This window comes from Lipotes vexillifer, unplaced genomic scaffold (genome assembly GCF_000442215.2).
Source record: "Lipotes vexillifer unplaced genomic scaffold, Lipotes_vexillifer_v1.1 scaffold570, whole genome shotgun sequence".
Classification (NCBI taxonomy): Eukaryota; Metazoa; Chordata; class Mammalia; order Artiodactyla; family Lipotidae; genus Lipotes; species Lipotes vexillifer.
In genome coordinates this window covers 156,516-183,887 of record NW_006777801.1, presented here as the reverse complement: position 1 = coordinate 183,887, position 27,372 = coordinate 156,516, and the positions used below count along the sequence as shown (strand labels likewise).

At 36.0% G+C, this 27,372-nt stretch overlaps 1 protein-coding gene across 3 annotated transcripts in view; it reads left to right on the top strand.

Annotated features, from left to right (window-relative positions):
• Window positions 1–27,372, top strand: part of KCNK2 (potassium two pore domain channel subfamily K member 2) — a 239,424-nt gene that overhangs the window by 160,888 nt on the left and 51,164 nt on the right. For all 3 annotated transcript variants that reach the window (XM_007451285.1, XM_007451287.1, XM_007451286.1), the window contains exon 6: window positions 8,511–8,650. In XM_007451285.1, coding sequence (XP_007451347.1) covers window positions 8,511–8,650 — 140 coding nt within the window. The remainder of the gene's footprint in view (window positions 1–8,510; window positions 8,651–27,372) is intronic.

Sequence of the window (27,372 nt, the reverse complement as noted above, 5' to 3'; positions counted from 1 at the left end):
GGTTCATGTCCTGGTCCGGCGGGTCCCGTGTGCTGCAGAGTGGCTGGGCCCATGAGCCGTGGCCGCTGGGCCTCCGTGTCTGGAGCCTGTGCTCAGCGATGGCAGAGGCCACAGCGGTGAGAGGCCTGCATACTGCAAAAAAAAAAAAGCTGGAGTATCAATACTCATATCAGATAAAATAGACTTTAAAATAAAAAATGTTACAAGAGACAAGGAAGGACACTACATAATGATCAAGGTATCAATCCAAGAAGAAGATATAACAATTATATATGCACCCAACATAGGAGCACCTCAATACATAAGGCAACTGCTAACAGCTATAAAAGAGGAAATTGACAGTAACACAATAATAGTGGGGGACTTTAACACCTCACTTACACCAGTGGACAGATCATCCAAACAGAAAATTAATAAGGATACAGAAACTTTAAATGACACAATAGACGAGATAGATTTAATTGATATTTATAGGACATTCCATCCAAAAACAGCAGATTACACTTTCTTCTCAAGTGCTCATGGAACGTTCTCCAGGATAGATCACATCTTGGGTCACAAATCAAGCCTCAGTAAATTTAAGAAAATTGAAATCATATCAAGAATCTTTTTTGACCATAATGCTATGAGATTAGAAATGAATTACAGGGAGAAAAACATAAAAAACACAAACACATGGAGGCTAAACAATACATTATTAAATAGCCAAGAGATCACTGAAGAAATCAAAGAGGAAATCAAAAAATACCTAGAGACAAATGACAATGAAAACACGATGATCCAAAACCTATGTGATGCAGCAAAAGCAGTTCTAAGAGGGAAGTTTATAGCTATACAAGCCTACCTCAAGAAACAAGAAACATCTCAAATAAACAATCTAACCTTACACCTAAAGGAACTAGAGAAAGAAGAACAAACAAAACCCAAAGTTAGCAGAAGGAAAGAAATCATAAAGATCAGAGCAGAAATAAATGAAATAGAAACAAAGAAACAATAGCAAAGATCAATAAAACTAAAACCTGGTTCTTTGAGAAGATAAACAAAATTGATAACCATTAGTCAGACTCATCAAGAGAAAGAAGGAGAGGACTCAAATCAAAAAAATTAGAAATGAAAAAGGAAAATTTACAACAGACACCGCAAAAGTACAAAGCATGCTAACAGACTACTACAAGAAACTCTGTGCCAATAAAATGGACAACGTGGAAGAAATGGACAGATTCTTAGAAAGGTATAACCTTCCAAGACTGAACCAGGAAGAAATAGAAAATATGAACAGACCAATTACAAGTAATGAAATTGAAACTGTGATAAAAATCTTCCAACAAACAAAAGTCTAGGACCAGATGGCTTCACAGGTGAATTCTATCAAACATTTAGAGAAGAGCTAACACCTATCCTTCTCAAGCTCTTCCAAAAAATTGCAGAGGAAGGAACACTCCCAAACTCCTTCTATCACCCTGATACCCACCATCACCCTGATACCAAAACCAGACAAAGATACTATAAAAAAATAAAATTACAGACCAATATCACTAATGAATATAGATGCAAAAATCCTCAACAAAATACTAGCAAACAGAATCCAACAGCACATTAAAAGGATAAAGGAATATATATATACACACACACATATATATATATACTGTTAGGATTACAGTGAGTCATTGATTAGAAGCTGCCCAAAGAAGTCTTTAGAAACACTCCTTTTTGTAAACCAGGTTATTTCATAAGAGATAACATGATTGAGTGAAAGCCAGATACAAATATATAGTTTCACAAAGCAGTGTTCTCACATTACCTACATTTTTAATAAAAACCAAAAATTTTAGCCAAAAGTTTGGAGGTATTGTAAGCAACCCTTATGATTGATATTATGAAAACACATTTTCTTTCTGAGCATAAATTTACTTTGCCATCCAAAAATATCTTCTTGGAATTTTGATCAGTGAAATTTAGTATATTTAGTTCAATAACGAAATTTTCTTCATCTCACGTGTAATTTTGAATACTCACTGGGTTAGTCAGGCTTTATGCTTAATGCCTTATGCTCCTCTATATAGAAAATATAATTTGGGACTTTGAACAGGTAAAATTCCCCTTCTGGTATGTTTACTAAACTTTTACAGTTTTCACAGTTATAGAATCATTTGTCTTCACATTTTTTTACTTTAGAAAAAACATTTTTGTATACCTCTATTAAGAATTAAGTTTTTGGGTTTACCTGGTGGTGCAGTGGTTAAGAATCCGCCTGCCAGTGCAGGGGACATGGGTTCGAGCCTTGGTCCGGGAAGATCCCCCATGCCGTGGAGCAACTAAGCCCGTGTGCCACAACTACTGAGCCTGTGCTCTAGAGGCCGTGAGCCACAACTACTGAAGCTGGCACACCTAGAGCCCATGCTCTGCAACAAGAGAAGCCACCGCAATAAGAAGCCCGTGCACCGCAACGAAGAGTAGCCCCCACTTGCCACAACTAGGGGAAGCCCGCACGCAGCAGCAAAGACCCAACTCAGCCAAAAATAAGTGAATTAATTAATTTTAAAAAAGGAATTATGTTTTCTTGGAGTTACGTTTTCATAGTCATTAGTGGAAATGCAGTTTTTAGTAACCAAACTATTGCTTTCTCTTATAACCAAAGCCATGACTCATTTAGTCATGGAGTGCTCAGAGCTTGCTTAATAGATTTTATCATGAAACATATAAATCTCCATTGAAATGCCATGGCAAGTTTTTTTTTGTTCCAAACAATTTGTCCTTATAGAACACCTGGAGAAAACAGTTCCTGATGTGGCCTAAATTTTGCAGCTATGTCAAAGGCCAGGTATTAAAATTGCTATTATTGAGCTGATCACTGTGCAAAAATTCGCCAGGAATTTAACAAATAACAAGGAAACTACCTGATGAGAAAGAAGTGAGGTCAACTGAAGAACAGTCAGTACCACCACCACCACAGTGGCTCAGAAAAATTGCTTTGATTGAAAAGAGAGGGTTTATGTGACTGTTAGGGAGATGTCTTATATTCATCATTCATATGTTCATTCATTCTGTTGTTTAGTGAGTACATATTTTATAATACATACTGTGCTTAGCACTTAGCGATAATGATTGCTCTAGTTCCTGTTCCTATGGGACAGAATGTTTGAAATCCAAGAGTAACAATTAAATAAGAAATTGTCTTCTCTTCTTGGTGGTTCTGTGTTAATCTGGGAAAATTCTGCAAGGCATCTGGTCACCCCCTGATTCAGCTGGTGACTCTCAGAGAACTCATCAGAGAACTGAGAGTTATCGTGTAATTAATTAAATTGGATTTGACCCAAACTGTTCAGAAGTCCTAGGGACTGTGGGAAAACCAAGAAGTTATTTAACTTCTAGGATTCAGAATGGATACATAGAAGAACTGTAGAAGCACTTGGAGAAGAAATGACAAGGAAAACATTTAGTGATTGACAGTTAAGTCGGTGAGACAGGCAGTAAATTGTACTAAGTTTAATGAAAAAGACTCTGAATTACTCTATATTGAGACTTAATGGTAATTTCTAAGGGTAACAATAATGTACCTCCTATATCCTGTAGATTTCCATCCTTGTAAAGGATGAGCAAAACAATGTGTTGATCTTTCTTTCTTTATGATCACTGAGACTGCCATCATCATTCTTCTAATGGCAGTTTTCCTAATCGTAGGAAAAGATTTTTTCCTAAGATTTTACCTAATCTTTGCTAATCTTCCTAGCAGGAAGTGGACAACTACTTTTTTTTTTTTTTTTAAACATCTTTATTGGAGTATAATTGCTTTACAGTGTTGTGTTAGTTCCTGCAGCACTATTTACAGTAGCCAGGACATGGAAGAAACCTAAGTGTCCATTGACAGATGAATGGGTAAAGAAGATGTGGCACATATATACAATGGACTATTACCCGGCCATAAAAAGAAATGAAATTGAGTTATTTGTAGTGAGGTGGATGGACCTAGAGTCTGTCATACAGAGTGAAGTAAGTCAGAAAGAGAAAAACAAATACCATATGCTAACACACATATATGGAATCTAAAAAAAAAAAAAGGTTCTGAAGAACCTAGGGCAGGACAGGAATAAAGACACAGACCTGCTAGAGAATGGACTTGAGGACCCGGGGAGGGGGAAGGGTAAGCTGGGACAAAGTGAGAGAGTGGCATGTACATATATACACTACCAAACGTAAAATAGATAGCTAGTGGGAAGCAGCCGCATAGCACAGGGAGATCAGCTTGGTGCTTTGTGACCACCTAGAGGGGTGGGATAGGGAGGGTGGGAGGGAGGGAGATACAAGAGGGAAGAGATATGGGTGTATATGTATATGTATAGATGATTCACTTTGTTATAAAGCAGAAACTAACACACCATTGTAAAGCAATTATACTCCAATAAAGATGTTAAAAAAAAAACACAACAGTTCATTCAGTTAAATTGCTTTACTATAAAAAAAGAAAAATATACTAAAGCAAAATATGTTTTTCCCCATCACATTAAGACAGAATAGCTTTCATTAATAAAAAAGTCAAACCAAAAAAAGTTGAAATCCATATTTGATATCTAAACTAAAATACTTACAGACCCATGTAAAAAATGACCTTTATTTTCTTTAGAACAAAGTTGTATGTGTATACACATTTGTGTATATGTGTATTCTATAATACACATTTTAGAAAACCAGAAGAGGGGCATGGAGTTGGTAAGTTTAGTCCAAAATGCCTAGATGATTCTTTAAATCCAGGTTATATCTTTTTTTCCTTTATAAATATTCTATGATTCAGCAGCATCAAGAGAAAGAAAATTAAATTTAAGGAGGAGAGGGCATTGTATATTCAAGTTCTATAGAGCAGAATAGGGCCAACTTCTGGAAACTGTTGGAATAAGGACATAAGCAGGGTAAGGAGGCTCCTGGTGAAACAGTGCTGACCTTCAGACCCACCTGATTTCCAGGTAGGAACCTTGAGGGGAAGAGGAACACTTTGTTTGACTTAGTGTTTCCAGCCCTAGGTTAAGTGTCTACCATACAGTATGGACAAAAAATGGATAGTGGATAAATGATGGGACAGACATCAGCAGAGATCACAGGTGACATAGACAGCCTTGTTCAATGAAAAGAGCCTGTGATCTGAATGAAGCTAGGCAGGCCTGGCTTTGAATTCTAGCTCTGATGTCCTCTTTGCTGTGTAACCTGACAACTGTTATTTTACCTACTGAGAGTATGGTTTCTCTATTGTAAAATGAGGGTATTTACTATTGGGGTTTCAGGGAGCCAGTACCAGTCTTTCACCCCTGAGTTCTGAACGGGCTGTAAGAATGATGGCAATTGAAATGTCAGCTTAAAAGGCATCTGATAAAGGCAGCTGGAGATATGGTTTAACTCTATGACTAAATGGTCTTGCTAATAGTCTTGTCCTAAATCAATGGAAATATGAGGAGTGAGAATACAACTCCCCTCAACACCTACCCCCTGAGGCTTTAGGACGGCATGATTTCATTTAGGTAGGCCATCAGTAAGTCTTAGCTTTCACTCTTCTCTCTCCATCAGAGTTTGAATATTTTGTAAATCAGCTGCCATGAGTATAAAGCCTGGTATGGGGTTAGGGGGCACATAGGGAGGGAATCCAGGACAGAGAAATTGCCCTAGGTTTTTAACAAGTAAGAGACCCATGCACAGGTTTCTTGAATGTGCTAGACTAAGAGTAATGCTTATAACCAATACATTTAAAAAAATTTCCTAATTTAAAAATAAAACGAATAACTTTTTAGTAAGTTATCTTAACATTACAGATATTTTAATTTGGTTAAGACTCTTGAATCAAATGAATAATGTGAAAATTAATTCATAAATCTTAGATATCAGAAAGTGAAAAGAATTTGTGAGTTGTTGGATAATACTTCTATTTATATACATTAGCTTTTCCTGGATCACTTGACTGCCAGTATTTCATCTTAAGAGTGGAAATTAAGAATGGGAAAACATCCCCCATCCCACCCTTCCCCAGGCTTAGAATCCACTAAAACTTGTGGGATGAACATTTTACCCAAATATAGACCTTTTTGTGATTAAGTTAATTTACTCTTTTCAAACTGTGACATCCTGTTTATAAGAAAGAAGACTTATAAAAAGTCATCTTAAGCATGCACTAACTTCTAAAATCAACATTTTGGTGAACTTATGTGTTAAGTGAGTCACAACTATTTGGATGAGGATTTTCTGGTTTTGAAAGAGAAAGTACTTGGGAAAAAAATGTCATTCTGGTTTCATTGAAATGGAAACATTTTAAAAATGGAATTTGCTAGTGAGCCTATCATATAACAAATTTCCACACACATTTCTTAAGTCATTTTGTGAATTTGTAGAGCTGCATCCCCCATGGGCCAAGTCTTAACCATCACAATATGCACTTAGCCTTTGTAATCCTTCCCAGGAATTACATTTTAATAAATGCTGCACAAGGTAAAAATTTTTACAATATTTTGAGGGTAATGTTATTGACTTTATAAACTGAATCTTGAAAATTATTCTTTGTCCCAAAAGAAAGCTGAACTTGTATCTGTTCATATTATTTGCCTGATAGAAAAAGTTCTCTTTTTACTCTGACCCTTTAGTAATTTGAAAATGTCATTGTGGGCAACTCACAGTCTAATTTATAATTAGAGAGTAATGTTACATTCAAAATTTTATATTTGATTTTTAACGTGTATTTGCTGTTTATTAGCTGTTCTTCTGAAGGTACAGGTTAAATTTTGTGAATTGAGTATGTCCTCCACCCCTGTTTAAGCGGCCCTAATCTCTGTGCTGTTGATCCTAAAATCTTTATCTCCTGCTCTGCCCTATTAAGTGTTAGATTAGTATTTAAGGATCCTGCTGGCTATCTTGCCTGTTGGTACCTCAAGCACTTCAAATTTATTATGTCCCAGTTTGAATGACTTTTCCTTTTATTGTCACTGTTCCTTCCCCTGTGTTTCCTGTTCAGTTGCTGGTACCATCTCCCAATGAGGGTCTGTGGTCTCTGGTCATCCCATACCCCTTCCTTTCACTTATCACACCAACTATCTAGTTGTCAATCCCTGACAATTCTGCCTCAAATGTCTCTTCTTTCCATCCCAGTCTAACTCAGGCACAATCATTGCTTAGCTAGTTCAGAACAAAGTTTCTCATGGGGCTTCTCTGTCAGTCCTCCTCTCTCGGCCACCAGATCTTTCTGTGCATATAGTCAAACACAAATCTGCCTATAAACTTTTACCTACTCCCCATTACTTTAGGAGCAAGTCTTTACAACCTGATACAACTTATTTTCTCTAGATTCCCCTCTTCTACCTGTCTGCTCCCTTGACCCCCTTCCAAATGTAGCTTTAGTCGATACTAACAGTCCTTTGAATATATCAAATATTTTCACACTGAACTTTTCTGTTTTGATCCTCATTATTTAAGATTCACCTTCTGTCTTCTCATTTTCACCCTTCCAGAAGTAAAAATCATTTCTTCTGTGTCCTCTCATAGTACTTTTTATTCTTTTTCCCTATCACTTGGTATACCCCATTGTGGTTAATTGTCTATGTGAGGCTTTCTCAGGCTAAATTATGAATTTCTCAAGAGAGAGACATGCTTTCTTCTATTGTGGAAAAAACTCACAACTGTTTCAGTGTTTGAAACTTAATTTAAGTGCCCTGTTAATATGTGCTAAAGTTGGGGTGTATTGAAATGTATTCAGATTCTCATAGGTGCAGTTACTATACCAAATGGATGGAGAAGTAACATAGATTAAAGCAAAAGAACTCCTTTGCCAGTTTTTTCTTGAGAGCTAGGGATTTAAATTTGTGACAGACATGGGAATTCCTCTGAAAAGTCAGCGAATAATGAATGGCAATATCACCTGCAAGTTACTATTTATTCAAAGTAGACCCACCAAGGCATATTGTCTCTGGCATTTGTTATCAATCCATTGTATTGATGTTTTAAAATAAAAACTACTTTCTGTCCGAGTTGACTTCGAATTGATTGGTTTGCATGTATTGATTGGTTAGCGTGAATTGATAGGCAATAAGATAAAGATACAAAGTTAAATGCATACCAAAAAAAGTGTCATCTCTGTTTCCCATTTGTTGCAATAGAGGTGGAAAGAGAAACTAATACACACGGAATAATTAAGTGCTACACTAGTTGAGATCAATTATAATAAACAAAAATGAAACATGGGACAAGGAAAAATTGTTACTGTCTGGAGAAGTAATGAAAGGTCTTATTAAGAACTTCCTAATACCTGAAACTAATAAAATATTGTAAATCAACTGTACTTCAATTTAAAAAATTGAAAAATAGATAAGGATTAATTGAGTGAGAACAAGGAATTCCATATGAACAAAATAACATGGATCAACTGACAAGACGATTTCTGTGTTTAGAAAGCCAAAATTTAGTTGATAATTTTAGCAGGAATCTATATTATTTACCTTTATGAATATGAAGTTATTTTGTCCTACTTTGTTTTTTTCTCACAGGTGGATCAGATATTGAATACCTAGACTTCTATAAGCCTGTCGTATGGTTTTGGATCCTTGTAGGGCTTGCTTACTTTGCTGCTGTCCTGAGCATGATTGGAGACTGGCTCCGAGTGATATCAAAAAAGACAAAAGAAGAGGTAAGAAATAAGTGTGCAAAAACACTGTTATTTAGCTAATTCGGTAAGGTTATTTTTAAACTTTTTTTTTTACATTTATTTTTTAAAATATTTAAACATTACTTAAAAATTTTAATGTTTATGTTTGGTGTGAATCTGCTGTATGAGACTATCAATCACATGAGGTATAATTTATTGATTTAACCAAAGCTTACTAAGTATCTCTACATGCCAGAAGATATCTTGGTGCTGAGGGTAATTTGTAATGAAAAAAGATGCAATTAAAAACATTTTCTTTATTATTTCTTTTTCTTTTATTTCTTTATTTCCTCAAGGACACAGAGTAAATTTTATTCCATAAAGAGACAATAGGAAATATTTGTGTCAAGATACCAGTAGCATGAAAAAGTGAATGTATTATATAATACTGAATTTTTATTGTATTCAATTATTTCCCTTTTTCTTAGGTCTGTATAAGTGTGTGCAAGTGCACAAGTATACACACGCATGTATTCCCCAAAGCTAGTTTGCATTATGACCAATTTCCTTGTGTACTGACTTCGGCTGTTCAAAAAGATATCTTGTTATCTATTTTGTGCAACTGTATATACAGAAATGACCATTAGAATTTTGACTCATGAAATTTTGGAAGGTTTGAAATTTAAATCTTGATTTTGAAATTTTTTATAGTTTAGAAATTAACTTTTGATTTTATATTGAAGGGTCCAGAAGTACTTTCAGTTTGAGTGTGACAAAGTAGTGTTTTATTATGATTTCTGTGTTCTTTGCTTCTGGGTCTTAGCCAACTTTACTAATTTTTTTCAGAGCACAACAAATCTGTAAGACCTGCAACTATAGTCCCCACTGTCTTCCTTTAATTATCCCTCCATTTCATTATCTGGCATTCATACACCAAGAGACATCAATGTCAAAATCTTTGATTGATACAAGCATGATTCTTTAAACATACACCCAAAAGAAATAGAATAAGATAGGAAATGATAAAATTAATTTCTCTCTACAGACAAATATTTTCTTTGAAACACATCAAGCCATATAATTTCTTATTAATACCCAAGATGCCTATGGTAATTAGGAGTGTAAGTTATCCAACATTTCTCTTCATGGATACCCTATTTCTCAACAGTAATTCATATATTCAGTTTGTGTATATTAATCTATATCTTAGCTATACCATAAAACCGAAAACATTATTATAAACAAATCAACAAGACAATATGCTTGACATTCTAGTTTAAATCATGTGAAGAGTACTGCTTTGAATAGGACTTCAACTGATTTGCCCCAGTCTTAGTTAGGCTAATTGTGTGTGTGTGTGAGTGTGTGTGTGACAGAGACAGGGAGAGAACGAGGTAGGGAGAGAATTATGGTTATTTTAACTTCAGTGTACTTTTAAGGGTCTTGAGATGCTAAGGGGAACAAAGGAAATTGTAACTAGGAAATATTCTGGATAACATAGCTAAGGGAACTTCTCAAACTTCCAGCCATAAACTGGCATTGAAATGCATTTTAAAAACACACACAGACCATTTTTTTTTAAAGTAAAATAGAACTGAACAGAGCACATCGCTGTTAGATAGTTTAAAAAGTGTCGTTTTATGGAAATATACATATATTTCTACCCACATATATACAATAAATATATATTATATACATATGTGCATATATATATACTAATATTATTATGGATCACAGCCCAAAAGTTGGAAAGTGACCAAGGCATATATAGAATAGGGGGAAATTTTATCTCTATGCCATTGATATAATATATTTGATTAAAGTTTAAAAACTTGTATTGTTAAAAACCAGTGCTTTTTTGATAGGATTAGCTCGTACAAAGTACTAGCACATTTTTTCCAGAGTAGTGAGATAATGTCTGTCTGCTTGGACTGCCATAACAAAATACCACAGACTGGGTGACTTAAACAACAGGAATTTATTTTCTCACAATTCAGGAAAGCTGGAAGTACCAGATTAAGGTGCTGGTTTCTGATGAGGTCTCTCTCTTTGGCTTGTAGGTGGTGCCTTCTTGCTGTGTCTTCACAGGGCCTTGTATCTGCACATGTGCCTGGAGAGGGGGCGGGCTCTAGGCCCTTCCTCTTACAGGGACACCAGTCCTATTGGATTAGGGCTTGACCCTTATGACCTCATTTAACCTTAATTATCTCCTTAAAGGCTCTATCTCCAAATAACGTCATAATGGGGATTAGGGCTTCAACATATGACTTGTTGGAGAAGCCAATTCAGGCTATAAAAGAATCCTTTCAAAAATTTAAATTTCTACATTAACTGGCTTATTTAATATGAAAAACAAGTTTGTTTGCCTACTTATGAGTGATCTTCATGATTCTTAGCCAAATATGAGATGTATCGTGTTTTCAACACTGAAAACTAGAAAGCTATTCTTTTCCTAACATAAGTCTTTCGGCTTCTCCCTAGCCCTTTTTTTTTTTTTAACATCTTTATCGGACTATAACTGCTTTAAAAAATACCTAGACTTCTATAAGCCTGTCGTATGGTTTTGGATCCTTGTAGGGCTTGCTTACTTTGCTGCTGTCCTGAGCATGATTGGAGACTGGCTCCGAGTGATATCAAAAAAGACAAAAGAAGAGGTAAGAAATAAGTGTGCAAAAACACTGTTATTTAGCTAATTCGGTAAGGTTATTTTTAAACTTTTTTTTTTACATTTATTTTTTAAAATATTTAAACATTACTTAAAAATTTTAATGTTTATGTTTGGTGTGAATCTGCTGTATGAGACTATCAATCACATGAGGTATAATTTATTGATTTAACCAAAGCTTACTAAGTATCTCTACATGCCAGAAGATATCTTGGTGCTGAGGGTAATTTGTAATGAAAAAAGATGCAATTAAAAACATTTTCTTTATTATTTCTTTTTCTTTTATTTCTTTATTTCCTCAAGGACACAGAGTAAATTTTATTCCATAAAGAGACAATAGGAAATATTTGTGTCAAGATACCAGTAGCATGAAAAAGTGAATGTATTATATAATACTGAATTTTTATTGTATTCAATTATTTCCCTTTTTCTTAGGTCTGTATAAGTGTGTGCAAGTGCACAAGTATACACACGCATGTATTCCCCAAAGCTAGTTTGCATTATGACCAATTTCCTTGTGTACTGACTTCGGCTGTTCAAAAAGATATCTTGTTATCTATTTTGTGCAACTGTATATACAGAAATGACCATTAGAATTTTGACTCATGAAATTTTGGAAGGTTTGAAATTTAAATCTTGATTTTGAAATTTTTTATAGTTTAGAAATTAACTTTTGATTTTATATTGAAGGGTCCAGAAGTACTTTCAGTTTGAGTGTGACAAAGTAGTGTTTTATTATGATTTCTGTGTTCTTTGCTTCTGGGTCTTAGCCAACTTTACTAATTTTTTTCAGAGCACAACAAATCTGTAAGACCTGCAACTATAGTCCCCACTGTCTTCCTTTAATTATCCCTCCATTTCATTATCTGGCATTCATACACCAAGAGACATCAATGTCAAAATCTTTGATTGATACAAGCATGATTCTTTAAACATACACCCAAAAGAAATAGAATAAGATAGGAAATGATAAAATTAATTTCTCTCTACAGACAAATATTTTCTTTGAAACACATCAAGCCATATAATTTCTTATTAATACCCAAGATGCCTATGGTAATTAGGAGTGTAAGTTATCCAACATTTCTCTTCATGGATACCCTATTTCTCAACAGTAATTCATATATTCAGTTTGTGTATATTAATCTATATCTTAGCTATACCATAAAACCGAAAACATTATTATAAACAAATCAACAAGACAATATGCTTGACATTCTAGTTTAAATCATGTGAAGAGTACTGCTTTGAATAGGACTTCAACTGATTTGCCCCAGTCTTAGTTAGGCTAATTGTGTGTGTGTGTGAGTGTGTGTGTGACAGAGACAGGGAGAGAACGAGGTAGGGAGAGAATTATGGTTATTTTAACTTCAGTGTACTTTTAAGGGTCTTGAGATGCTAAGGGGAACAAAGGAAATTGTAACTAGGAAATATTCTGGATAACATAGCTAAGGGAACTTCTCAAACTTCCAGCCATAAACTGGCATTGAAATGCATTTTAAAAACACACACAGACCATTTTTTTTTAAAGTAAAATAGAACTGAACAGAGCACATCGCTGTTAGATAGTTTAAAAAGTGTCGTTTTATGGAAATATACATATATTTCTACCCACATATATACAATAAATATATATTATATACATATGTGCATATATATATACTAATATTATTATGGATCACAGCCCAAAAGTTGGAAAGTGACCAAGGCATATATAGAATAGGGGGAAATTTTATCTCTATGCCATTGATATAATATATTTGATTAAAGTTTAAAAACTTGTATTGTTAAAAACCAGTGCTTTTTTGATAGGATTAGCTCGTACAAAGTACTAGCACATTTTTTCCAGAGTAGTGAGATAATGTCTGTCTGCTTGGACTGCCATAACAAAATACCACAGACTGGGTGACTTAAACAACAGGAATTTATTTTCTCACAATTCAGGAAAGCTGGAAGTACCAGATTAAGGTGCTGGTTTCTGATGAGGTCTCTCTCTTTGGCTTGTAGGTGGTGCCTTCTTGCTGTGTCTTCACAGGGCCTTGTATCTGCACATGTGCCTGGAGAGGGGGCGGGCTCTAGGCCCTTCCTCTTACAGGGACACCAGTCCTATTGGATTAGGGCTTGACCCTTATGACCTCATTTAACCTTAATTATCTCCTTAAAGGCTCTATCTCCAAATAACGTCATAATGGGGATTAGGGCTTCAACATATGACTTGTTGGAGAAGCCAATTCAGGCTATAAAAGAATCCTTTCAAAAATTTAAATTTCTACATTAACTGGCTTATTTAATATGAAAAACAAGTTTGTTTGCCTACTTATGAGTGATCTTCATGATTCTTAGCCAAATATGAGATGTATCGTGTTTTCAACACTGAAAACTAGAAAGCTATTCTTTTCCTAACATAAGTCTTTCGGCTTCTCCCTAGCCCTTTTTTTTTTTTTAACATCTTTATCGGACTATAACTGCTTTAAAAAGGTGTGTTAGTTTCTGCTGTATAACAAAGTGAATCAGCTACACGTATACATATATCCCCATATACACTTACTCTTGCTTCTCACTCGTACCCTCCCTATCCCACCCCTCTATGTGGTCACAAAGCACTGAGCTGATCTCCCTGTGCTATGTGGCTGCTTCCCACTAGCTATCTATTTTACATTTGGTAGTATATATATGTCCATGCCACTCTCTCACTTTGTCTCAGCTTCCCTTTCCCCCTCCCCACGTCCTCAAGTCCATTCTCTACGTCTGCGTCTGTATTCCTGTCCTGCCCCTAGGTTCTACAGAAGCATTTTTTCGTTTTTACATTCCATGTATATGTGTTAGAATATGGCATTTATTTTTCTCTTTCTGATTTACTTCACTCTGTATGACAGACTCTAGGTCCATCCACCTCATTACAAATAGGTCAATTTCGTTTCTTTTATGGTTGAGTAATATTCCGTTGTATATATGTGCCACATTTTCTTTATCCATTCATCTGTCGATGGACACTTAGGTTGCTTCCATGTCCTGGCTATTGTAAATAGAGCTGCAATAAACATTGTGATACATGACTCTTTTTGAATTACGGTTTTCTCGGTATATGCCCAGTGGTGGGATTGCTGGGTCGTATGGTAGTTCTATTTTTAGTTCTTTAAGGAACCTCCATACTCTTCTCCATAGTGGCTGTATCAGCTTACATTCGCACCAACAGGGCAAGAGGGTTCCCTTTTCTCCACACCCTCTGCAGCATTTTTTGTTTGTACATTTTATGATGATGGCCATTTTGACGGGAGTGAGGTGATACCTCATTGTAATTTTGATTTGCATTTCTCTAATGATTAGTGATGTTGAGCATCCTTTCATGTGTTTGTTGGCAATCTGTATGTCTTCTTTGGAGAAATGTCTATTTAGGTCTTCTGCCCATTTTTGGATTGGGCTGTTTGTTTTTTTGATATTAAGCTGCATGAGCTGCTTGTGAATTTTGGAGATTAATCCCTTGTCAGTTGCTTCATTTGCAAATATTTTCTCCCATTCTGAGGGTTGTCTTTTCGTCTTGTTTATGGTTTCCTTTGCTTTGCAAAAGCTTTGAAGTTTCATTAGGTCCCATTTGTTTATTTTTGTTTTTATTGCCATTTCTGTAGGAGGTGGGTCAAAAACGATCTTGCTGTGATTTATGTCATGGAGTGTTCTGCCTATGTTTTCCTCTAAGAGTTTTATAGTGTATGGCCTTACATTTCGGTCTTTAATCCATTTTGAGTTTATTTTTGTGTATGGTGTTAGGGAGTGTTCTAATTTCATTCTTTTACATGTAGCTGTCTACTTTTCCCAGCTCCACTTATTGAAGAGGCTGTCCTTTCTCCACTGTATATTCTTGCCTCCTTTGTCAAAGATAAGGTGTGCATATGTGCATGGGTTTATCACTGGGCTTTCTATCCTGTTCCATTGATCTATATTTCTGTTTTTGTGCCAGTACCATACTGTCCTGATTACTGTAGCTTTGTAGTAGAGTCTGAAATCAGGGAGCCTGATTCCTCCAGCTCCATTTTTTTTCTCGAGATTGCTTTGGTTATTCAGGGTCTTTTGTGTTTCCATACAAACTGAAATATTTTGTTCTAGTTCTGTGAAAAATGCCATTGGTAGTTTGATAGGGATTGCACTGAATCTGTAGATTGCTTTGGGTGGTACAGTCATTTTCACAATGTCGATTCTTCCAATCCTAGAACATGGTATATCTCTCCATCTGTTTGTATCATCTTTAATTTCTTTCATCAGTGTCTTATACTTTTCTGCATACAGGTCTTCTGTCTCCTTAGGTGGGTTTATTCCTAGGTATTTTATTCTTTTAGTTGCAATGGTAAATCGGAGTGTTTCCTTATTTTCTCTTTCCGATTTTTCATCATTAGTGTATAGGAATGCAAGAGATTTCTGTGCATTAATTTTGGTTCCTGCTACTTTACCAAATTCATTGATTAGCTCTAGTAGTTTTCTAGTAGCATCTTTAGGATTCTCCCTGTATAGAATCATGTTATCTGCAAACAGTGGCAGCTTTACTTCTTCTTTTCCAGTTTGTATTCCTTTTATTTCTTTTGCTTCTCTGATTGCTGTTGCTAAAACTTCCAAAACTATGTCGAATAATAGTGGTGAGAGTGGACACCCTTGTCTTGTTCCTGATCTTAGAGGAAGTGTTTCACTTTTTCACGACTGAGAACGATGTTGGCTGTGGGTTTGTCATATATGGCCTTTATTATGTTGAGGTAAGTTCTCTCCATGTGTACTTTCTGGAGGGTTTTTATCATACATGGGTGTTGAATTTTGTCAAAAGCTTTTTCTGCATCTATTGAGATGATCATAAGGTTTTTCTCCTTCATTTATTACTATTGTTTATCACATTGATTGATTTGCATATATTTATGAATCCTTGCATTCCTGGGATAAACCCCACTTGATCATGGTGTATGATCCTTTTAATGTACTGTTGGATTCTGTCTGCTAGTATTTTGTTGAGGATTTTTGCATCTATGTTCATCAGTGATATTGGCCTGTAGTTTTCTTTCTTTGTGACATCTTTGTCTGGTTTTGGTGTCAGGGTGATGGTGGCCTCATAGAATGAATTTGGGAGTGTTCCTCCCTCTGCTATATTTTGCAAGAGTTTCAGAATGATAGGTGTTAGCTCTTCTCTAAATGTTTGATAGAATTCGCCTGTGAAACCATCTGGTCCTGGGCTTCTGTTTGTTGGAAGATTTTTAATCACAGTCTCAATTTCAGTGCTTGTGATTGGTCTGTTTATATTTTCTGTTTCTTCCTGATTCAGTCTTGGAAGATTGTGCTTTTCTAAGAATGTGTCCATTTCTTCCAGGTTGTCCATTTTACTGGCATAGAGTTGCTGGTAGTAATCTCTCATGATCCTTTGTATTTCTGCCGTGTCAGTTGTTACTTGTCCTTTTTCATTTCTAATTCTGTTGGTTTGAGTCTTCTCCCTTTTTTTCTTGATGAGTCTGGCTAATGGTTCATCAATTTTATTTATCTTCTCAAAGAACCAGCTTTTAGTTTTATTAACCTTTGCTATCGTTTCCTTCATTTCTTTTTCATTTATTTCTGATCTGATCTTTATGATTTCTTACTTTCTGCTAACTTTGTGGGTTTTTTTATTCTTCTTTCTCTAATTGCTTTAGGTATATGGTTAGGTGGTTTATTTGAGTTGTTTCTTGTTTCTTGAGGTAGGATTGTATTGCTGTAGACTTCCCTCTTAGAACTGCTTTTGCTTCATCCCATAGGTTTTGGGTTGTCGTGTTTCATTGTCATTTGTTTCTAGGTATTTTTTGATTTCCTCTTTTATTTCTTCAGTGGTCTCTTGTTTATTAAGTAGTATATTGTTTAGCCTCCATGTGTTTGTATTTTTTACAGATTTTTCCTGTAATTGATATCTAGTCTCATAGCATTGTGGTTGGAAAAGATACTTGATATGATATAAATTTTCTTAAATTTACCAGGGCTTGATTTGTGAGCCAAGATATGATCTGTCCTGGAGAATTTTCCATGAGCACTTGAGAAGAAAGTGTATTCTTTTGTTTTTGGATGGAATGCCCTGTAAATATCAATTAAGTCCATCTTGTTTAATGTATCATGTAAAACTTGTGTTTCCTTATTTATTTTCATTTTGGATGATCTGTCCATTGGTGAAAGTGGGATGTGAAAATCCCCTACTATGATTGTGTTACTGTCGATTTCCCCTTTTAGGGCTGTTAGCATTTGCCTTGTGTATTGATGTGCCCCTATGTTGTGTGCATAAATATTTACAATTGTTATATCTTCTTCTTGGATTGATCCCTTGATCATTATGTAGTGTCCTTCTTTGTCTCCTGTAACAGTCTTTGTTTTACAGTCTACTTTGTCTCGTATGAGAATTGCTACTCCAGACTTCTTTTGATTTCCATTTGCATGGAATATCTTTTTCCATCCCCTCACTTCCAGTCTGTATGTGTCCCTAGGTCTGAATTGGGTCTCTTGTAGATAGCATATATGCGTGTCTTGTTTTCGTATCCATTCAGCCAGTCTTTGTCTTTTGGCTAGAGCATTTAATCTATTTCCATTTAAGGTAATTATCTATATGTATGTTCCTATTACCATTTTCTTAATTGTTTTGAGTTTGTTCTTGTAGGTGTTTTCCTTCTCTTGTGTTTCCTGCCTAGAGAGGTTCCTTTAGCATTTGTTGTAAATCTTGTTTGGTGGTGCTGAATTCTCTTAGCTTTTGCTTGTCCGGTAGGTTTTAATCTCTTCGTTGAATCTGAATGAGATCCTTGCTGGGTAGAGTAATCTTGGTTGTAGGTTCTTCCCTTTCATCACTTTAAGTATATCATGCCACTCCCTTTTGGTTTGCAGAGTTTCTGCTGAAGGATCAGCTGTTAACCTTGTGGGGATTCCCTTCTATGTTATTTGTTGTTTTTCCCTTGCTTCTTTTAATATTTTTTCTTTGTATTTAATTTTTGATAGCTTGATTATGTGTCTTGGCATGTTTCTCCTTGGATTTATCCTGTATGGGTCTCTCTGTGCTTCCTGGACTTGATTGACCTTTTCCTTTCCCATATTAGAGGAGTTTTCAACTATAATGTCTCCAAGTACTTTCTCAGTCCCTTTCTTTTTCTCTTCTTCTTCTGGGACCCCATATAATTCGAATGTTGGTGCCTTTAATATTGTCCAAGGGGTCTCTAAGGCTGTCCTCAATTCTTTTCATTTTTTTTCTTTATTCTGCTCTGCCATAGTTAATTCTACTATTTTATTTTCCAGGTCACTTATCCATTCTTCTTCCTCTGTTATTCTGCTATTGATTCCTTCTAGAGAATTCTAAATTTCATTTATTGTGTTGTTCATCATTGTTTATTTGCTCTTTAGTTATTCTAGGTCCTTATTAAATGTTTCTTGCATTTTGTCTATTCTATTTCCAATATTTTGGATCATCTTTACTCTCATTACTCTGAATTCTTTTTCAGGTAGACTGCCTATTTCCTCTTCATTTGTTTGATCTGATGGGTTTTTACCTTGCTTCTTCATCTGCTGTGTGTTTCTCTATCTTCTCATTTTGCTTAACTTACTGTGTTTGGGGTCTCCTTTTTGCAGGATGCAGGTTTGTAGTTCCCATTGTTTTTGCTGTCTGCCCCCAGTGCCTAAGGTTGGTTTAGTGGGTTGTGTAGGCTTCCTGGTGGAGGGGACTAGTGCCTGTGTTCTGGTGGATGATGCTGGATCTTGTCTTTCCGGTGGGCAGGACTGCATCCGGTGGTGTGTGTTGGCATGTCTGTGACCTTATGATTTTAGGCAGCCTCTCTGCTAATGGATGGGTTGTGTTCCTGTCTTGCTAGTTGTTTGGCATAGGGTGTCCAGCACTGTAGCTTGCTGGTCGTTGAGTGGAGCTGGGTCTTAGCGTTGAGATGGAGATCTCTGGGAGAGCTTTTGCCATTTGATATTACTTGGAGCTGGGAGGTCTGTGGTGGACAAGTGTCCTCAACTTGGCTCTCCCACCACTGATGCACAGGCCTCACACCCGGCTGGAACACCAAGACCCTGTCAGCCACATGGCTTTCTCTTGTGTGTCATAGTCCAGAGGAAGATGCTGTGACAGTAGATGTCATTATGGTGTTCCATTTCCTCTCTGCTGAGTCAAGGGAAGTGAGAAAGAGGGTAATCCATAGCATCCATGGTGTTGCTGGCAAAGCCCCCAGGGTCCCTGGGAAAAATACAATGGAATCTAGGTGATAAGGTCTACCTTCTTTTGGGCTTAGTCTAGTTTCACTTGTCTGTAGAAGCCGTGTGCAGAAGTCTTGCACCTAAGTTGTTGGATTAGCGTTCCCAGCATAGAAATGCCATGCTGGACACTGTGGCGGCTGTGTCCTCCCTAGCCTTTTGTGTGACATGTACTTTCTGGTGACTGCATCTGGGGAAACCTCATGTGAGTAAAGGCCCTGAGCAAGTTTATGGGAACCCTCTGGAGCTGCAGCTGCTCCAGACAGTTGAGCCAGTTACAATGGAACTGTCACTTTGAGCAGATGTGTATTCTCTAATTTATAATGCAGTTTAGGGAAATGACAAAATTGGGTCACAAATTCAACAGAGAACGTGAAGAAAGAAAGGGAAAGACAATTTATAATTTATCTATAGATTAATAGGGCCAAAATTTTTATAAATGAAATTCTACTAACATTTTTACAGCAGTGGGAAAAAAATTATTCGATAATTTTAGTCTTGAAATAACTTACTAAAGGACATAATTAAATAAAAACCAACTAAATACATTCTAGTTGTCATCTTTACACACATGAACCATGGTGGGTGACTGTTCACAATATATTCCTTACCTTTTGTACCTAAACCATTCCAGATACTCCAACTTTTAAAAACTACCTGAATGTTCAGAAGCAACAAGAATATTTCTAGTTCTCAATTCCATAAAAATGCTAAATTTTTTTTATAACTTGGAATTCTCACTATTAAAAGTGTAACTAGTACAAAATATAAAAAATACGAAATAATATGTAGTAGCAAATTTCCAAGTGATGATACAAAAACACAAGATTTCCACCAATGAAAAGATCATGGCTAATAGTAAGTTCCAGTCTGACATTATTTTTTCAAAAACTAATCTTCTTAAATGATATTGGTTAAGTGTAAACATAGAGCTCTAGTCATATGTGGCCTTATTTCTGTTTTTCATGTTAAAGTCTATTCTGTTTCCAATGAAGACTAATGTCAATGAAAATATTATGTTTTGGAGTAAGAAGAATAGTTTTTGATGAACATGCTGAAATAAAACCTGTTGGTATAGCTAATCTATTTGAAATATTTGAAAGGAAAGGGTTAGTTGGAGCAACACTGCATAGTTTCAGAAGTGTCACATATAATTAGAGTTGATCTGCATCCCTCAAGGAAAAGAATAATGACCTCAATAATTTTTCCATGGAGACATATGAGCTTCTGTAAAAGCGTTTATTTGTTTCATTATTTTTTAAGCTCTAATGGAGAATAACACATGTTCAATATTAAGAATTGATATGACTAATTATCTGTTTCTATGAAGCCATGTACCCTCTTTTGAGGAAATGATGTTTCCATTTAGAAAATAAATATTGTTTATGTATTCTAAATAATACAATAATACTGATATCTGAGGCAGGTAGAATAAAAATAAGATGTGACCAAAGAATTCAGAAAGTAAATTCCTAAGCAAGCAGGGAGTAGTACATCCTTATTATGTATAGACATAGTTCATTTTGCTATTGTTGACATTCCTTGAGTTTGAAAGACCTGTGATTTCTATATAGCTCTTGTATCAATGTACATGTACCACAGTGTTTGGGATGTTCCTGTCCATATGTGAGACAAATACTACCTCAGCCCCTACTGTCCCAGTGTTCTCAGACCATGTGGCACTACAACTGACCGCAATGAGTGGACAGCCAAGCATCACTTCTTTACCAATATAATTTCTTTAGCCTCTGAAGGTATTCATGCAAATGGAGATGCTCACTTTAATAAGTTGGCCTTACATCATTATTAAGAAAACTCCCTTTGATTGGGAAGCTCTAGTGCCTAGAAACCTTGAAAGATTGTCCCTGGAACTTGTATTGGGCCCCAGCATTGTGCAGGGACCTGAGAATATGGAGATACATAGTTTTCTCCTGCTGATGACCTGGTGAGAGCAGTTGTTCTTCTCTGAACTTCATTCAGGGTGGTAATGCCTCCCTTTAATAAAAAGAGCTGGGACTTAATGGCTCTTTATCTTGTCTGGAGATGGGGCATTAAAGAGCAGTTGCAGCCTGAGCCCTGGAAAGGTTACCGTAGAGTACATTATCATTATTTCTTATGGGAGAAGAACTTTTAACATGAAAGGCTTTATATGCCCTTTGAAACAGTTTAGCCTTTATTCTGAAAACCTCAGGGAGCCATTGAAGAGTTTTAAAGAAGTGGAATGAAATATCTTGTCAACAGTGAGGAAGATGGATTAGAAACCAAGCCTGATGCTGGGAAATCAGTTGGGAGAGATTATTGCAGGAATCCAGGTAATACAGAATGAAGTCTATGGTGGCAGTGGGCTAGAGATGAAAGTATGGATTTCAAAATGATTTGGGGCATAGAAGAGATAGGTAACCCTTTAGCCATGGGCAATAAAGATAAAGAGAGGATGACATTCATGATTCTAGCTTTGGATGGGATTACAAAACACAGGAGAATGAGAGATTCTGAGTTGAGAGGAGGAATGACAATGTCATTTTGGACATATTGTGATTGAGGGCTGTGTTGGATATCCAGGTGGCTAATTCAAGTGTAGATAATTGGATATGCAAGCCTGGAATGTAGGAAGGATGGGAGCTGGAGAGAGAGTGGCGGGGTTGGGGGGTGCTCATCACAACATACATGACAATGGAAGTTGTGAGTATAGATGAATTCACCTAGTGAAGATTTGTAAAGTAAGCCAACAATAAAGCTAACAATGGAACCCAGAGTAACACATTTAAGGGGGTGGACATAGAGACTGTAAAGGACAGGAAAGCAAATAACATAGTCAAAGAAACTGATTCATGGAAGGGCAAAGATGTTGAGGTTTTGAAGAGAGGATGGTCCAAATTATGGATAAACAAGATGAAAAGACAACCCTCAGAATACGAGAAAATATTTGCAAATGAAGCAACTGACATAGGATTAATCTCCATAATATACAAACAGCTCATGCAGCTCAATATCAAAAAATCAGATCACCCAATCAAAAGATGGGCAGAAGACCTAAATAGACATTTCTCCAAAGAAGACATACAGATGACCAACAAACACATGAAAAGATGCTCAACATCACTTATTATTAGATAAATGCAAATCAGAACTACAATGAGGTATTACCTCACACCAGTCAGAATGGCCATCATCAAAAAATCTACAAATAATAAATGCTGGAGAGGGTATGGAGAAAAGCGAACTCTCATTCACTGTTGGTAGGAATGTAAACTGATACAGCCACTATGGAGAACAGTATTGAGGTTCCTTAAAATACTAAAAAATAGAAGTGCCATATGACCTAGCAATCCCACTACTGGGCATACTGCCCAGAGAAAACTATAATCCAAAAAGACACATGCACCCCAGTGTTCATTGCAGCACTATTTACAATAGCCAAGACATGGAAGTGACTTAAATGTCCATCAGCAGAGGAATGGATAAAGAAGATGTGGTACCTATATACAATGGAATATTACTCAGCCATAAAAAGGAACAAAATTGGGTCATTTGTAGAGATGTGGATGGACCTAAGAGAGTGTCATACAGAGTGAAGTAAGTCAGAAAGAGAAAAACAAATATCGTATATTAATGCATATATGTGGAATCTAGAAAAATGGTACAGATGATCTTATTTGCAAAGCAGAAATAGAGACACAGACGTAGATAACAAATGTATGGATACCAAGGGGGAAGGGATGGATGGGAGGAATTGGGAGATAGGGATTGATATATATACACTATTGATACTGTGTATAAAAATAGATAACTAGCGGAGCGGCTGGGCCCGTGAGCCATGGCCGCTGGGCCTGCGCGTCCGGAGCCTGTGCTCCGCAAATGGGAGAGGCCACAACAGTGAGAGGCCCGCATAACGCAAGGAAAAAAAAAAAAAAAAAAAAAAAAGATAACTAATGAGAACATGCTGTATAGCACAGGGAACTCTACCTAATGCACTGTGGTGACCTAAATGGGAAGGAAATCCAAAAAAGAGGGGATATATGTATATGTATAGTTGACGCGTTTTGCTGTACAATAGAAACTAACGCAACATCGTAAAGCAACTATACTCCAATAAAAATTAATTTTAAAAACTCAAATGAAAATAATAAATTCAATAATAAATAAATTTTCCATGGCTGTTCAATAGAACCTATAAAGAAATAAATATATATTTTTAAAATTGAAAAAAAAACCCCAAATGATGGATCAGACTGGCTAAAGACAATGGGGAAGAAAAGGAATCCAAGGAAAGATTGACACACTAACATAAAATAGATAAATAAATTAACTAGAATTCTCTATAAGGTTGTGCTCCAAGGGTGCCACTCCTGTAGCAAAAAATGTAAATATTGCCCCCTGGAATTGTGCAATACACTGGGTATATCCTAAGATAGTTCTTTGGGCACATCAAGCACAATTCCAAAGGGTAACAGTCACAGAATGTTTTATGAAAATGGGACCCTTAGAGCACAAGTAATAAAAAAAAAAAACCTGTATGAATAATGTCCCCGGAGATTGAGCAGTGTGCAGCCCTGATCCTGGGTGCTGCTGGGCATGCATACATGGTAAATACGGACAGTGGTGGCGTGGGAGGTGAGCTGTGGAATGAGAGTGTCAGATGGCAGGAAAAGGAAAGCTGATCTCAAGGAGGCCATTTAGGAGACTATTTACTGTCTAATTTACTCCTAAATCATTCATTTATTCATTCATGAAAAAAAATAGATTTACTATCTGATGAGCACTATATTAGGTTCTGGGAGTAACTTTCCATCTGTGGGAGTTTGAGGCTGATCTCTTTATTGGGAAGATTCCATAGGTGGTGCATTTCCTTATTGATCTTTATAATGTTTGCTTTTACTTTGCTTCTTCTAGAGATGGAAAAAGGAATTTTGAAAAAGGAGGCACTTAGTCCTTGATTAATTCTCAAAATAGCTTACTTTTACTTTTTCTCTTTTCTCTTCCTCCTTCCCTTCTTCTCTCCTTTCCTTCCTTTAATCCTCAGACAGCCTATCAGACTTTGTAGTTGTTGCTTTGATTTCTAACATATTTGGGGGAAGGGTGGTATATTTTTGTTTTCCTCTGTTGAGATACTAAAGTAGTTATGAATGACTGAAGTTGGACTATGGGCAAAATATACAATGATCATAAGACTTCTCAGGTTTATTTTTTAATGCATATAACTCTTCTTTGATTAAAGGGTAGGAATAGAGTAAAACAGAAGCAGTATCACAATGTGTTGTTAAAATAAGGCATATTTAAAGGGCCCTTGTTTTCTGTCCCATGGGGAAGGTGGTGTCCCTCGCTATTGCTTTGGGGAAACGATCAGAGCAGACTTCGAGCTTTGTCTGCTACTTTATATTTCACTTTGCCTAGTAGTGCCAAGGAGAAAGGAAGTTCCTTCCCTTTTTTAGTCCCAGCCTCAGCTCAGCAAATTATTACCTATTTAGTAAATAGGCAATTGGAAAGGAGAAGAAAAGGACGAATGACAATATGACTTAAATTATGCTTTGAGACAGTAGTAACTCTCACACAATGAGGTATGTCTAGTTTCTAAATCAATTTTATGGACAGTCATTTCTGTAGAACCCAGACCCCAAATTGTGTCTCTGTATCATCTCAGTATTGTGTTGCATACCGTGAACCTTTGTGAGTCTTAATGTTAGGAAGTTCTTAGAAGGCAAAATATATGTTAAAACCAAAACAGGGTTTGAGAGTGGTGCAAATGGAAATACTTTGCTTCTAGAATATGCTTTATTTCTTCATTAAATCTTAAATGAGATAAAGTGTTCAGCTGTCAAATAAGAATTGCTAATAAGGAAACTGAAACACAGGGAGGTAAGGTGACTTACTTAAGGTTATACAGCTAGTATGTGATAGAATCAGTAGTCAACCCAGAAGGCTTGACTGCATGGCCCAGCCTTTTTGTTAAACTAACTTTTTTTCCTATGCTGCCTCCCAAGTGCTCAAGAGTTGGTTATGTATTTTTGTTACTTTTCTTTTTTCCTTATTATTTTATATGTAGGAAATAGCGACACATTAGAAATAAGTACCCAAATCTGATGCTTCTGTTACTACAAAGAACAGATACCCATCTGTAGCTACAAAGAAGAGCTTTGGGAATTTAGTTTGGTCACTGGTTGTGTTATGGTATAGGTCAATGAAATCGTGAAATCTAAAGTTCTGACATTCTTTTAAATGAGTGGAAATGATTTGTATCATTTCTAAAACGTTCATGGGCTTTGGAACCCTTAAAATTGAGATTTAATTCTATCTTAACTATTTACTAGCTCTGCAGACTTCGCCAAAATACCTCATCTCTGAGTCTCCATTTTCTTATAAAGTGAGATTTAACCTCCTTTATGAGGTTGCTGTAAAGATTCAGTGGGTAGCGTGGGATGTGGCTAAACGCTTACTGAATGCTTGTTCTTTTCCTCATGGGATTTCGGAAGGAATTAGTATCAAAGTATTGTTCCAAATCAAATGACCTGTAAAGTTCGAAGACTATCATCTATATGTCATCATATATTGTTCTTTATAGAATATAAAATGCTGTGCGTGCTTATATGTCTAAACGTCTTATCTGGTTGAAATGATAAATAAACACAAAAGAAAAGATAAGCAAGAAAACATTAAGATTACGTACATTGCTAGAATTTGATCATAAACCCAGGGTCCAAAACAGCCTAGGAAAAAAAGTGGGTTCAAGGATTTCAAGTATGTTGGATGTTCTATGGATTTGAAAACTAGGTTTTGCATTAAATGTTCCTTTAATATACCTAGATCACTGTTATCTTAATTCCTCTCTTGATTTAGAGCCACAGATTTTCTGGTGTCCTGATGTGTGGACTGAGGTAGAATCCACCTTTATTTTTCCTTTTATTAAACTGAGAGTGAGTAGCTCAACTGTTACATTAAAGAATAAAAACATGAAGGAATATTCCTCTTTTTCTGTTTTAGATTTTAGATCGAACCCTCACTATTTCTGTAACTTCTTTTTGCTTCAGGTATTTCACAGAGTGTCATCTGGTAATGGAAATTCAGAGTACTTTTTTCTATTCATTTGTACACAATAGGAAAATAACTTAATAGTTTTTGCCTCAAAGCACTTTATAAGTAATTTAGTTTTCTTTAGCTAGAGAGCACATTATGGGGATTTAATGCATCAAGATATAATATTATCTATCTCTTTTGACTGTTTTGATAATGTCATCTGTTCTGAGAATTTGTGTTAGGAAAAGTGACCGCCATGAACTTGGCTTTCAAAATTGTTTTTGGACTTTCTTCATCAAACCAAAGTATTGTGCTTGCCTGTATTCAGGGCTAAAATCAATCACATTTTACAAAAAATCAAACCTGTGTTTTCTGAAAACACAAGCAAGTGTGTTTTCAAAGATGGATCGACACAATTTTTAAAATTTCCTCTGTAGATGGCTTTCTGAAAGAATATTAGTTTGTGGTCAGTCAGAGTTGAGAGTAGGTAGAACACTTTGAAGTTTAATCAGGGATTATTTAATCATCTTTAGCAACAAAATATGGTGAATTGTTCAGTGTTTAGTGGATGGCACCCTAATTTTAGTACGGGAATTTCATCTTCCTGCCTCAATCTTGATTTGAACCAAAAGAATGGTTTCCAATTAATGATATGTGTGCGTATGTGCATACACAGATACACAAAATCTCCTGTTTCTGAACAAGGAAGAACCCCTGTTTTTCCTCCAGTAAAAGGGTTAGTCATCAGTGCTATTCATTTATTACACAAATATTATACATTATTTATTATACAAATATTTTCATTTGTCTCTCCATCCAGACATATGGCAGGATTGCACTTTCTCTTTTCCTTGTTTGTGTGGGGGCC